The sequence below is a fragment of the Pelmatolapia mariae genome, linkage group LG10_11 (genome assembly GCF_036321145.2).
Source record: "Pelmatolapia mariae isolate MD_Pm_ZW linkage group LG10_11, Pm_UMD_F_2, whole genome shotgun sequence".
NCBI lineage: Eukaryota > Metazoa > Chordata > Actinopteri > Cichliformes > Cichlidae > Pelmatolapia > Pelmatolapia mariae.
In genome coordinates, this window is record NC_086236.1 from 61524856 (window position 1) to 61539843 (window position 14988).

The window sequence follows — 14988 nt, forward strand, 5'->3', positions numbered from 1 at the left end:
TGGTATGAACACTTTAAGATTTTTGGGAAATTTGTTGCACATGTGGCTCTGAAACTGATCAAATGCAAATTCTTATTGTGTTCTTAAAGTCTAAATATTTCATGGAGATGTACTCCAGTCAAGATGTGATGCTCTTTTGTGTTTAACACCTTGTAATTTGCGTCTACAGAGGCCATAGAGTCAGTGATGATCAATAACACTACAATTCCAATCGACACTAAAAACTTTACTCTCACCTGTGAGGTTATTGGGCCCTATGACACGATCTACTGGATGAAAGACAACATGAAGCTTAACACGAATACCTCTAATAACTCATATGTGTCCTATAATACTGAAAACAACATGCTGCATTTCACCCCAGTGACACTGGACAGTGAAGGGACATATCAGTGTGTTGCTACCAATAAGGCTGGTGGTCATGTGAGCCCCCAGTACAGACTGTTGGTGAACTGTGAGTGTTTGTTGAGGACTAGTTCTGAGAAATCTGCCAAATATTCTTTTGGATTGTGTGCCAAGAAAACACTATTCATAATTTTGCAGTACATTATTCAAACTAAATCTTTCTTTTTCCAGATGGCCCAGTCAGACCGACCATTTCCAAGTATTTTGCAAGTATGTTCATGTACGTGTCCCTGATATGCACTGCTAATTCTCGACCAGCGTGTGAGTTCTCCTGGTTCTTCAACAATATGTCAACACCTCTACAGAAGACATCCACTATTGTATTCCCTGCAACCAGCCAGAATTTTGGGAATTACATATGCAAGGCATGGAACCCCGTGACTAATATCACAATGTACCAAAATCTTACCGTCACAGGTGAATAAACCACACATCTTATCTCTACTCATTTTCTTTAGCAAGTTCTTTAGTGTTGTTGAGCAAGGGGTATTTTACTATAACCTATGACCTCATAAGAAAATAGAGGTGAAATGTACAAAAGATTTTGAGACGTTAATGCCAAAAGACTTCTTTGTAGTGTGGAGCATTTAAAGAAACTATGATGATCACACCCATCTTTTAAAATTGGCCACAGGCTGTGCTATAAATTTGCAAATATGCTGTAAGTGTTTTTCTTTCTTTTTCAGTTCTAACTTCAAACATGTCTCTTTGCTTGTCATATTTCCACCCCCAGCTCACGCCCCTGCCATCCACTTCCCATACCAAGGCAGTCTGATGATGATGGTTCTGTTTGCCTTTTCTGCGCCTGTGTTGTTCAACTGAGTTCTCCACACTCTTAAGTCTTCTGAGAATGAAAGGCTTCTTTCTCACTCCCTGTTTTTTGACAACAATCTTCCTGCACAATGATTAGGAAAACATAGCGCAGTCCACAATCCTAATGTTAGACATACACGTTATTTTATTAGTGCAATGCCTACTTTTTATGTTCAATATTATATCTATTAACAGTAAAATGTAGTTTCGCTAGTTTTAATACTGTCATTGTAATCACTCCCCTGGAGCTAGTTCAGTGAATACACTTGGATGGTTTCATAAAAGGAAAGCCGGGAAAGTGTACTCCTTACAAATTATAATCACTGTGAGCATTTAACCATGTTATTAATATATGTACGTAGATGTTTTATTATATCTTGATTCACCTTATTTGATGTGATTGCTTTTTTTAAAAATGAATAAAAAAAGACAACATAATATATTTTTTGGAGATTTTATTAAGTGGGATATTTAAAATAATAATGGTCCCATTCAGAAAGTTATAGTGAATTCAAATTCCAGTGATAAAGTTTCTTTTACACTGCATTTGTAAAAAATATCATGTGTATGCATAGAAAATATGATTGGCAAAGAGTCTTACAAAAGCATGCATGTGTAAGAATGAAGGGCTTCTTTTTGTTGCTCATATGGGCACGGAGGGGTTGAAGGATTTATTAATCCTTTGGCATATCTTCATGTTCTTGAACTTTTCCATCTTGCAGTGTTTTTTCGCTTGTGGTTTGAATGAATCCAGAAAGATAAAGCAATTGGACACAAAAAAAGAAAATGAATGAAAAAATGAAATGAAAAAACGTGTAACTTCTATCTGTAATCACTCTACGTCATGATAATAAAGAGAATACAATAATTGATTTTATCACTGATTTTTCTCATCATTTTATTCCTTCCCTATTCCAAAAATCTTAGAAGTTATAGGCAACTTACACTTTCCAATGTATCCAGCAGTATTCAAGCAGTGGCAGGCTTTGTTCATCACACCCATTTCCTTCCCTGAGTGACATATAATAAAAGAAGCTGAATGGGTTGGAAATACTGTATTTTTCTAAGAGAGAGGATGTACTTACACAAAAGCGATACATGTAAAAATTTATACATTCTTTGGTAAAATTCTCATGTCACCTTTACAGGCGCAAGGTCTTTTGTCCTGTCTTTGGATTACTGGACGTGCAGTTGTAAGTAGTTCTCCAACAGCAGATCCTGTAGCACAGTTTATTATAGAAATAACTTTAAAAGATTTATAATGACAATTTTAATAAAGTACGTATTTAGATACAAACCTGTAACTATCATTAAGGAGCTGGTCTCGTCGAAATGTGTTTAGAAAATAATCTCACATACCGTCAGTGAATGCGCTGACAACCAGGCTGTGTTTCTTCATCTCATGAACACCTTTAACAAATGAAAAGGAAAATAATAGAATAGGGTGCACAGGGTACAAAAAGATTTTTACGAAGTATCATACTATACCTTGGATGCAATCAGTGAATATTACCAGCCCAAGAGCCAGTGGCAAAAGCACCCTGGGTCCCATGTTGGAGAAAAGGCAATTCAGTGAACTCGGGGAAAGAAATCCTGCTTGTGCACTGACTTCAGTCCCAGAGAAGAAATGATGGGGTTGGTGTTCCGGCTCTTTATAAAGGATGATGGTGATGAAATCATAGCTGAAGCACATTAATCAACTGGCTGAAAAAACAATTTTACGGTGTGTGGCAGTGACTGACAGAATGATGTACACTTGCCAACAGATAGTGGTTTTGAGTAATGGCTTTTTGCTTTTAGAGAGATTCACAGGGTTACTGTGATGTGGTAAACGAGCATTTGAATGTCAGATGTGCCCATCTGATAGTCTCTAGTTAAACTTTCCTGATGGGAACCTAATACATCAATACTCTTTTATTATGTGATTATTTTACATTATTGTGCATTTTATATACATTTTATCTTCTGCCTTTCACTGATTTGATAAAAATTGGGATCATATTTTGTCTTCAGGATATATCTGTTACTCTCTTTAAAAAACTGGCTGGCTGCTATCACTTCTGTCAGCATGACTGCAACTGATACATCACTGTCAATATTAAATCATGTTTGCTAATGTCAAGAAGAGCTGTAAGTGCTCTGCTTTTGTTTCATGTGTGATGACAGTTGGAGAAAGGATCAGATTCGTGGTAAAACTCACAAATGGGTGGTAAGGACAAAGTTAGACTTGTTTGCCTTCCTCAAGTTTCTGAAACGTGCCTCTCTGCTCACAAAATATGCGTGAGACAGGAACAAAACCAGTCAAGCAAAAGTAATAAATCTCTTTTACACATCTAACAATCTATATGTACTCTTGATGAACCCAAGGCCTAAAAATGTAGCTCTGCATCAGTGGTACTCAACACACAGATCCAATCTTGTTTTGATATTTAATGCATATCTTTCATCACTTACACAGTTGGCCATCCAATTGTTCATGTAATGTAGCACAGTCGTCACACAAGAGGCCCAGAAGCAGGTTAGTGTGAAGTAAAGCCTTTAAATATTTGAAGGAGCCATTACAAAAGACTTCTAGATGTATCGCCACAGCTTCTCGACCTACTCAAACACATCTATCCTTGCAACAAAACAGTCTCTCATATGAATACTCTGTTGCTGTTATGGATAAAGGAAAAGATACAAGGGCATTAATGAGATAACATGATATGCTGAAAAGCAAGTAAACTGTAACGGTCAATTGTTTGCAAGTGCAGACAAGCAAAAAAACAAACAAAAAAAAACCCCAAAACACTTTGGTCCTTCAAATGAACAGGTACAAAAAAGAAACCAAACACATCAGACATTGCAATACAGCTATTGCCAAATAAAGGTAACCTGAAGAACAGTGAAATTGAGATGATTTACAAGAATCTTCTAAGAAGGGCAGTTGTTGTATCTTGTATACAGGCATATTTTGGCTTAAACCTGATATATCCTGCATCCTTTTCCAACAAGCTCCTGTTCCTAAAGTTCAAGAAAGTGCAACCTGTTTTTGTGTGTGAAGGATTCATGAGCTATAGCCAAAGGGATAACATCTGCAGCACAGCAAGCCTTTAACAAGGTGCTGCATTCAGCAGGTTTGACCTACAGAATGTCTTCCTTAGAATATAAAGCTGCTGCTTACTTGTGAAATTTATTCATGACCACTGAACATCTGGACTGATGTGTGCTCTAACAGCCATCGCTTCACGTATCGTTGAAGGGTGCTTTATGGTCAGCGCATTAGTCGTGTCATTTGCAAACAGTGATATCACCACAGCAGTCACCATTAATACTGGTGCTTAGGGCTCAGTTACCCTCTACAGCATTTTCTAAAACAAACTGTCATCACTGAGATAAAACCTCCACATCAGCCCTCTTTCAGAGTAGAAGAAGCTCAAACCAGAAGCTGAGTTTTTAAGAAGTCTTTTTGTCAAGCTGTTGGAACATCTCCCTCTGTAGAATTTGGGAATTACCGGCCATGGTGCCAATGCCACCCACACACAGGTAAAAAAAATTGAGAGGTGTGCGACCGGCTAAAATGACACAAAAACTTGCACCAGTGGATGTGACATCACTTTTAGTGAGCGGTGCCAATCATGAGGGCGATAATGGAGAGTATAATTAGCTCATTATTATTCTCTTAAACCAGAGGGTCCCTGGATGACAAACAAAATTGTCCAATTGTATTGATTCTGTGTGTCAGAGAAGCTAATGGAACAGGTGCAATATTGGGAATGGAAGTAGGACTTTGTCAATTCATATAAACAAAAAACCGTATGGTCACATTGTCTTTAACAGTGGTCACCAACCCAGGCCTTGAAGAGGTCTTCCACAAATAGTTTATGCAGCTCTTAGCCCTTAATAACTGATTCTATCCATCATTACACATCTTAATAAAATAAGTGCAATGGTTTCTTGAAACAGGGACAAGGACCACTGTGGTAGTGTACTTTTGTGACCTAGATGCTCAGTTGTCAGTAGGTTCACCTAGCAGGGCCTTGAGATGGGCATGCAAAGGTTCACATACAGCTTGATATCCTTTCGGGGTCAGGTGAAGGTAGTCGTACATGTCCTGGTGGGAGATGCTACCATTGGAGTGAACAAAGCCGGGGTCTACATTGAAGAAGGAGGCATGAGGAAGAGATGTTAAGGTGTCCTTTACTAGCTCGTTCACCTTGGCATTTCTCTCCCGTAGAGGGTTTGGCATTTTTCCTCTGGGCAGTAAACTCTGGAAAACAAACATTAGCATACTTATTTTTAAATGTTTCATATACCTTATTTCATAACTTAATATGCGTGTTAGCTGAATTTCCAATTAAGTTTCTGCCCCTAGTACATATACAGTAAATTAATACAGTTAAACTTCAGACCTGTCTGAAACAAGTACAGCTTTTTGGCCCCCTAACAGTCACCTGACCAGGCAGAGACTCTTCTGGTTTACTTTAAACTACATATCATATAGCACAAAACCTTGTGATCCAAACAATCTAAGATATCCACAGTTAATATAGTTTTTTGGTTTCAATACAATATAGCATCAGTTGATTTTTAAGCAGATTTTCTAAACTGTTGCCGTTTCAGTTTAGTTTTTATTGTCTGAAAATCTCAGTCTTTTTTTAATTACCAGAGTTAGCCAGGTTTGCAGCACGTTTTCTAATTCTTCTTTCTGTATTTAGTGGTGACTTGAACAAAATTCTACTGCGGATCCAATTTTCTTAAACCATTAACTTACATACAGGTGACATACATCGAAGATGGCACATGAAAAAAAAAAAGCAAACTATTAAGTCTTTTTTTAAAAAAAACAAACAAACAAAAAAACATAGATGCTAGTGATCTGATGTTAGTTTTGTTCAGACTGGCCAACCCCGTTAAAGAGGAGATCATTATAGCAAGATAATAAATTCAAGAATTTTGGAATAGTTATTAGAATACATATAACACGTCATAAATACACTTAACTCATCCCAGTCTCAATAAACATATTCACCACAGGCTCATCAGACAACTTGCATTGATAGATTCTACAAAATTGGCAAAGACTCAAGCTGAAGAGAGTTCCTCTGTATTTTCATTTGATATTAGTTTCTAAGGTTCACAAAATTGTTCCAGTTAGCATTAAATTTTCAAAAGTCTCGTTTTTATTCTAAGTACCTAAAATATTTCAGTTTCTAACTTTAGTTGCAATAGCATCAGCAGCGATTGCAGCTTCTACACAGCGCCTATCAAGATGCAGACTCGTTGAAGAGCATGTCTGTAGAGTGCGTGCTGCTACTGTTTTTCCAAATGGGCCTCAGAACAAAATACTTCCAAGCCCTTATTCTTATGAGCATTGTCTACAGTGTATATTTAAAATCCTTGAATATACTACGTGAAATGGCTCACAGATAATCAAAGTTCCAGCCTATGAAGAAGCATCCATAACTTTATACTTCACCTCATTTCAGATAGCTAAGACGCTGCTAAAAGGGGTGACATCGCACTGTACTTTGATGGTTGAATTAACTTCATTAGTCATTTTCAAAAAACCTGCGGGTGAGCAGATTAACACCCGATACAAGGAATGCATTAGGAAAAACACCTACAAGTACAAGCGTGTGGGCATTGGGAAGCTTGTTCTTGATAACTTGGATAATAGCCAAGATGCCTCCACAGATCTGTTCAGGAGTGTGACCGTGATTGTTAGTTCCTACCCACAGCACTACGACCTGCAACAACAAAAGACAAAGCAATGCATGACTGAACACATGTCGCTGATATTTTGGCCCAATGTACCTGGAAGTGGGATTTTAACACAGAGTTGAGCACAATCAGTCTTTTGTGTGAATAAACAAGCATGATCATGTTCTCTATTTCTGGCACTGTTTTGAACCTTTGGGCTGATGTTATCCAGTTCACCGTTGCTCAGTCGCCACAGCACATGTTGTGTTGCATCACCACCCACCCCAAAATTAAGGCAATGGAGAGGTGAGAACAACTGACGCCATATCTGCAGACAAACCACAATAATATTGCATTCACATGTTCCACAACAAGTTTTCACACTTTGAAAACATTTATGAGAAAACATAAATCAGTTACATAATGGACAGAGGCACATATATCAATGCAATCTTTGTTTTACCCCAAACTCGTGCATAAGCTGAACAAGAGAGTCTCCAACAAACAGGACATCAGGTTCTTTGTCTTTGCTGTCAGACACAAACCGATTGTGCTACAAAAAGAAAAAATGTAAAAGATGCAAAATTTTAGATATATATATACATATTTTTACTACAGTACCAACCATTGCACAACATCCGCACATATTGCAAGATAAACTTTTTAAAACCTTGTGTTTTTTTTAAGAATCAGCATGGTATGTTTCTTTTGATTTTCTGGTGACTACTGACATTTGTGTTCATTTAGAGACATGCTTTAAAATAACTACCCAAATGAATGCCCGATGGCAATGCCAAAAGGCTAACGAGTGGCGAGTCTACTTTCTAGAAGCACTTTGGTATCATCACAGTGCAGTCTTGAATGTAACACCAGCAATTTGATTTTTACATGACAAGTCCAGGTACAAAAATGTATTTAGAATGCGCTGTTATGTGGACAGAGAAAACTGAGCATATTTTTCTAAGGTTTTTTTAATCAGTTAATGAAATATTTATGTATATCCCCATGTGTCTGAAAAAAAAATACTAATTTGCCTTTTTTCCTTTCTTTCACAAATCAATTGCAAAACTGCACACCCATCACAATCCATTGCATTTTCATTTATTAGACAGGTTTGAATAATTTATGAAGGCCATTATTACAACAATATGTACTACAATATGTCAGTAGCTGGCTCTTTTCAACTATGAAGCTTCCCTTTATCTTCAGTGATTGCAAAACTAAACATCAGCAACGATGCAAACGGAATAATATAACACCGTACTTTATAAAACCTATAAATAATATAAAAGTCACACACCATAGACATCCATCGTCCATCTCCCTGCGTGTCTTCACAGGGAGTGGGTGTGGCGGCTGGGTTTGGTTCTCCTGCACTCATTCTGCTTTACCTGTGTTGGGAAAACAGTCGCATTGAGTTCTTCACACTTTCAGCAATGTACACAAACCAATTCATAAATAGCCCATAGCCCTGTTCGCTTGAGAGATCTGTGGAAGCTAACAAAGTTAGCTACAATAGCTAGCTCAACATGCTGGAACACATAAGAGATGTAGTTGAACAAAGATAAGAGAAATTGTGAAATTAAATAGGCCTGTGCTCTGCAGAATGGAAAAGGGTAGAGATTAACATAATGACTGCATTAAGAGGTATAACTTATCATAGCATACCACTAAATCAAAAACACTGTTGTCCCCCGAATCACTTTCCGGAAGTGAGGTTCAGTACAGCAGAGCGTACCATTATCATGAGTAGTCAGCAACATGTATAGTTTTAGATATTTTAATTTTCCGACGTCTGAATATATAAACTTGTGGTGTGCAACATATGATATGAGAATGTAAAAAATAAAGCATTACATAAGTAGAGAAATGGAGCAGAGTTGATACTGTGTAACCCCTCGTTTTGTGAGGGTAGTTTCGTCCAACTCGTGGGCTTTCTTGGGCGTTATCACTGCGTGTAAAAAACGCAACGGCTGCGTGTTGCCGTGCAACGACACATTCGGTGTGCGGTAAAATTAAGCGGTTGTGAACGACTTTGGTAAGTAGAAACTATGTTAATGAATTATTTTTCCTTTTCATTGATTTTTTCTCATGTATTTACGGTTTTAACTGATTTACAGTTTGCTAAAGTTGGAAATACTTTGCGCTTCTAAGCAGCTACAGCTTTGACTTCATGCACCGCGTGTCACCTTAACTTAAATTACACCTGGGGATAGTAGGTGTTTGCTAATCTCCAAATTAGTTTGCTGACATAATTCAGACATAAGTTGTAAGTATATATTTTTTTAAACAGTTCAATTTATCTTCAGTTAGTTTGCTCGTTTTCGTTCAGTTTTCATTAAGTTTCAGTATTAGTTCGAGCTGTTTTGGGTTTAAAATACCTGGGGGTCAACCATCCAAAGCAACGAACAGTCCACACAGGAAGTGATGAAGAGGTTGTGGACGAGGTGGAGTGGGTGGGCACTAGTGTCAGGTGTGATTGGCGACATAAGAATAGAAGAATAGAAAAGGAACGTTAAGATGATGTTAGTGAGACTTGCGATGATGTATGGTTTGGAGACGGTGGCACTGACAAAAAGACGGGAGGTGGCGCTGAAGATTCTAAAATTTTAGTTGCGAGTGACTAGGAGGGACATTGAAGCAAAGTTGAAATGGCTTGGACATATGGTGAGGATGGACAGTGGACACAACGGGCAAAGCATGTTAAAGATAAAGCTGCCAGGCAGAAGGAAAAAGAGGATGATTGCAGAGGAGGTTTATGGATGTAATGAAAGTAGCAGGTTGGTGTTACAGAAGTGGGATGGGGTGAGATGGAGGCAGATGACAGGCTGTAGGAATGCCCAACAGGGCAAACAGAAGTATAAGTTCTCACTTTTTTGTGTGCATACAGGATATTGTCCGGGGCTCCCCCCCCCAGACATTCAGAGTAGAAATAAGTACACTCACATATATTATAAGCAGTAATTCTGACTTACAGTCATCTCAATACTGCACATATTTTTATTATTATATTTTTTCAAGGTTTTTATTTTTTATTTTTTTTACACAGGGTTAACAGCAGACCATATGAACTTGACAGGCAACTTTGATGGGTGTAGTCAGCTCAACTCACCTTACTATTCAGTATCTATACAGTTACAAACGTTATGAATAATTACAACCATGCATGCACAGAGAAATGTAACCACAGCTATAAAAGTGCAAAAATATCTGAAGGGGTACTTAAAGCGCTCAAAGTCTGACTGCAATAGGCCCATCTGCTCAGTGTCTCTCCCCCCCCCCCCCCCCCCCCCCCCCCCCATTTATGTGAAGTGTTTTTCTCGAAACCTAGTTTTCAGTGTGTACAGCTGCACATATATGGTGAAACTCTTGTGGTTGTGGAACAGGTCAAATAATACATTATATATTGGAATGATTTTGTGTCTGTATTTTTAATATGATTTTAAATGTCATGCAAATTAATTTCCTTACAGTTTGTACTGTACATGAAATGATCCTCACTTCAGGGTTTAATTGCACAAATAATGTTAATGTAAAGGAGACATTTTTCATACTTTATCTATCTCTGCTAAACTATGCCAAGTATGTTACATGCTTTCTTATTATTTTTATGAAGTGCTTAGAAAGTTGTATTATGTATGGTCTACATGTTCAAGTCAAACCCCACATGATTAGGGATTCAAATTTATATCTAGTCACTTTCACTGAATCATTGGTAAGTTGCTCTTAATTTTAATACTAGAGTCGACCTCAATGAGGTACAACCACATCCTGTATTATCAAGCCTTCTTTACTAACTGTGGTTATTTTTCTACAGAATAGAATGCAGCATGAGCCATGTGTGTGGCAGGACTTCTATAAGAAGGAAAAGTCAACAATTTTCAACAAGAAACAAAAACAACAGATAAAAAGTGTTGCTTTGCAAAAAGATTCAGTGCTCTTCCCAGATATTCAACCCACTACAGTAAGGCAAATGAGGAGAAAAAAATGAAACGACTGAAGACCCGCAAGGAGAGGAGTCAAATAAGAGGTGGCTGGAAAGAGACTTCAAAGATCAAGTCAAATCACCATCATCATCGCCACCGTCATTGCCAAAGCAACATAGACATGGCACATTTGCATAACTGCTGTCGTTCTAGTTGCCATTGTTCTTCAAGGAGAAATCCACCATTTCCAAGTGTTGTGCGCTCTGTGCAGGAGCCCAGTATCATCACAGACGGCCGCCTGACAGGACACCATGGCCTGTTTAACCATGAGGTGAAGTCTATTGATTTTGAACGCTTGTTAAGTGAACAGCCAAAACTGGAGGAACAAAGAAAAGAAAAGAACACTGTAATTTCACATTCATCTTCAGCATCGCACAATTCTGCTTCACTGTCTACTGATGGTTTGTTGGGAGCTGATACAGATGTTGGGAGCTGTGTGCCATTCAAAAAAAATACAGACCCTGCTTCAAAAGCCCACACTGACTGCCAAGAGAAGGAAAAGAAAAACATCCAGTTTGAGTCAAAGCAGTCAGATGTCACAACAGAGGAGAAACCACAACAACAACTCGCTCTTTCATGTGGAAGTTTTCAAAGCAGCCACTGGTCTAAACACAGCTTCCTCGATGTACTAACAACAGAAACCAAGTGGGCATGTGTCATGTCTGAAAACAGCAGAGAATCACTGCTGACTCCAGTTGTTGACAGAGACGATATTAAGACTTTCAACACAAATGTAAAGAAACGTGTGATTTCTACTCTTGTGCAAACCCCAAAGAACCAGGAGCCCCCTGTTCAGCAGATACAGACTCATGGTCTCACCACAAGCCCACTTAAACTCTCCAGTTCAGCCGCTACTAACAGCTGTGAGATACAGGACAGAACACAAGATCCAGAGTATGTAACGAAGTTTGTCAGTGCAGTAGCAGCACGTTTGTTTCAACGTTTGAAGCTTCCGTTGATCAGTAGGAGAAACCTGCTGTCAGAGAGCAGGGAGGTTCTGTTAAACTCTCTGAGGGAAACACATGGACCGTGGCTTCAAGAGAACCTCCTTAGACTTCAGCAACATCGTAGCTTTGCTGTGCATCCCACAAAGAAAGACCAAGATCATGATCAAGAGCCAAGCAGGAAAAATGAAGAGAATCTCTTTGCCGCAGGTGAGCATTAACCTCTTGAGACTTGAACTCTTCCATGGCATGCATTTTTATTTCTTTTTGATATTTGGGCATACTGGGACCTGATGAGTGTAAAAACAAAGAATTGCCAGATTTTTTTTTTTTTTTACCTGATTTTTGTTTCTGACAAAAATGAGATGCACATATGAGGATATTCGTTTAAAATTTCAATTGAACAGTGGCACTATAATGTCATCGTAAGTGGATATCAGGCCCTTGTAGAGCAAAATTTAGTATTTTGGTCTAGAGGTTAAAATACATGTCCCCATAATATAATGGAAACTGCAGATTTGTTCAAGATCAGCGTTACTTTATCTATCACTCTGATAGGGGAGATATTCTGGTGCAGGTTTTAACTGATTATGTCTAATGATCTCTGTTTGACCACAGCCATGCTGGTTGACATGGTAATAATTTCAACTGTGTAACTTCCAGCTGATCAAACATCTGTTTGATAGATGTTATTATATTGTGATACAGATTATATGCTCAAAATTTGTTAATTTTAAAAGTGTTTATGGACTATCTTTGCATTCATTGTTACTTATAAGTACTTAGTATAAAAGTGATTGTTAGTAATATATTGCCAAGCTGATTGGTAAGAAATATTTAAGTTCGTACATTTTCTTTTGTTTGATAGCTTGAACATTTACACTGTCTTTTTATGTTGGTGTATTTTTTACCATTTAGTCATTTGGATTAAATTGAACTAGTAATAGTGCATGCTGCATCCTGTATGCTCACACACATTATTTTGTTCTTATGCACACAATACAAACACAACTTAAATACACTAATTGCAAATTCTGCACAAAGTGTTTCCCTTAGAGACTGACCATGACCTCCACCTACATCACGTTTACCTGTTGTCACTTTTTCTTCCCCATTTCTTTTAGTGTCTTTGTGCTGTCATGTACTATAGAATTTACCGTTGCAGTAATTGTTACTCCCCCTCAGCCTTGTAGACCTTGTGTGTTTGGTTCAGATTTAACTTTGGCAGATAGTTGTTGGTACTCCAGCTAGGACCAGCTTCTCTACCATCAGACTTACAGATGTTTAGTGTAAGTCTGCATCTGTCTATCTATGGTTTTAGAATAATTAACATTTCTTGCACTTCAATCAGTTGTCATTAACTCACCACTGTCCTCTCTTATACTTGTCTGTCTTTGCGCCACCTCTTCCTTCTGTCAAACACGTGCAAAAACAGTTACAGAAGAGAAGTGAAACACTGAAAAAAACTTTTTTCCCCTTAAATAAAGAATGACTGGATAATGCCTTCTGTGCTAAAATAGTTTTAAAGGTTTATTTACTGTTAAATATCTTTAAACCAACATTTCTGCTGTTTTTTTTTTAAAGGGAAAACATTGATCTTAACTCCATGTATTGCATGACGAGGAAGATTTAAAAAAATACTTTTTTTAATAGGCATCCATTGTTTGAAGATAGGTTTGGATTTTTTGACCTATCCTAAAAAGTGTTTTGTGTTTGTTTTATGTCAGGCGATTAATTTGTGTAAAGAATAAAGAATACAGAAAAGACACAAACCATCAATTTGGTTTTACATCATTTTATGTGGTTATTTAAAAAAACAGAAGTAGGCATGACATACCTACATTTTTTCAGTTTTGTTTCCTTATTTTTAGATATCTCTTTTAATATGCCAGCAAATAGACATTCCAGCTGGAAGACCAGTCTGCAGCCACACTGCAGTCAAAAACAGGTGAGGCCCTCAGTTTACATTGTCACTCTTAAGTTATTTTCAGATTTCTATGATATAAGATTCTCTGATAATAAATAACGATTCCTTATGTTAATTGTCAAGGTTACTGAGTGGCTGGCGAGCCCTGCGGATATGGCCGACAGTGTTTTGGATGATATCCTCAGACCAAGTCTCTCTCCTCCATTGTTCATGAACCTTCAGACCTGTGAAGCTCCAGAAAGCATTTTGTTTGCTCCTTCTACCACTTTATGCCAGAGAGAAGTGGCTTCTGTACCTGAGAACTGGCAAGATGGTTTAAACTGGTCAAAGAGCAAAAATTCAGCTATGTTTGGTTCTTTTGAAAATAGCTTCATGGACCAATCCAGCTTATTTGGAAATCAGAGCCTACAGTACTCTGACAGCAACTCCCAGCCCTCTTTTCCTTACCAATCACAGCTGCCAGATACATACGCAGGAGAGCCAATGCACATTGCCCAGCAGGAAGACCCATTTGGAACTGACATGTACTCTTGTGTTCCCTCTTTTGCTGCCCCAGTTCACCATCAGAGCAGCCATTTCCAACCTTCAAGCCAGTTCAGTCACGCTTCAGCTTGTTCTCTGAAGTCCCAGCACACTGATATTATGCACTACCCTCCATCATTCATTCTTGAGAGAGACCCTGCACCTTCCCTTTCTGCTTTCCTGAGCCCTGAGCAGTGGTCCTTCCCTCCTATGAGACTGTACTAATGTGTGGTAAAGCTCTCCATAGAAGCATGGCTATCAATATTTCTATGACTGATTCAAGTACAATTCTCCCTTAATTTATGCACTTCAAGGTTTTTGTTTAGTCAGTGATAAACATGTTATGTTCCCATATGAATATAACCATAGCATTAAGCATAGATGCAATAGCTATCCTCTGAAGAGTAACCTGTCTTTTTCTATTGTCCTGTTTTTGCTGAGTTAAGTAGCCTTTGATTATGCATCATTTCAACCTTTTGAAGCATTTATGTTTATTTTGGACTTCTGTACAATTAAAAACACAAATATCATAATGGAATATTATTTGTTTGTGAAAGTTGCGCATCCCTTTAAATGCAAAACAGTAATTTAAAAGACATTTTTAGAAATTGCATATATACATCAAACACTGCAAAACATAAAATTAACAAAAGCTGCTCTTACATTTATAACACATTATATTGTACATTTACAACATAACTTCATCACA

At 37.9% G+C, this 14988-nt stretch overlaps 2 protein-coding genes and 1 long non-coding RNA gene across 3 annotated transcripts; 1 reads left to right on the top strand and 2 right to left on the bottom strand.

Annotated features, from left to right (window-relative positions):
* Nucleotides 1-1709: 1709 nt before the first annotated feature.
* LOC134637518 (uncharacterized) lies at nt 1710-2502 on the bottom strand. Its single transcript, XR_010095130.1, has 3 exons — nt 2359-2502; nt 2164-2229; nt 1710-1950 (listed from the first exon to the last, which is right to left on the bottom strand). It is a non-coding gene; the product is annotated as an uncharacterized LOC134637518 (long non-coding RNA).
* A 1131-nt stretch (nt 2503-3633) lies between these two features.
* pafah1b3 (platelet-activating factor acetylhydrolase, isoform Ib, gamma subunit) lies at nt 3634-8631 on the bottom strand. The gene is made up of 6 exons (XM_063487963.1): nt 8569-8631; nt 8201-8291; nt 7364-7453; nt 7112-7228; nt 6825-6947; nt 3634-5467 (listed from the first exon to the last, which is right to left on the bottom strand). Exons 2-6 carry the CDS (start codon nt 8279-8281, stop codon nt 5207-5209), a joined length of 672 nt encoding a protein of 223 aa, XP_063344033.1. The 5' UTR covers nt 8282-8291; nt 8569-8631; the 3' UTR covers nt 3634-5206.
* Nucleotides 8632-8886: 255 nt separating this feature from the next.
* Nucleotides 8887-14757, top strand: si:dkey-250k15.4 (uncharacterized). Its single transcript, XM_063487485.1, has 4 exons — nt 8887-8938; nt 10718-12040; nt 13702-13778; nt 13881-14757. The coding sequence occupies exons 2-4, from the start codon at nt 10888-10890 to the stop codon at nt 14502-14504; spliced, it is 1854 nt and encodes a 617-aa protein (XP_063343555.1). The 5' UTR covers nt 8887-8938; nt 10718-10887; the 3' UTR covers nt 14505-14757.
* The last annotated feature ends 231 nt before the right edge of the window (nt 14758-14988 follow it).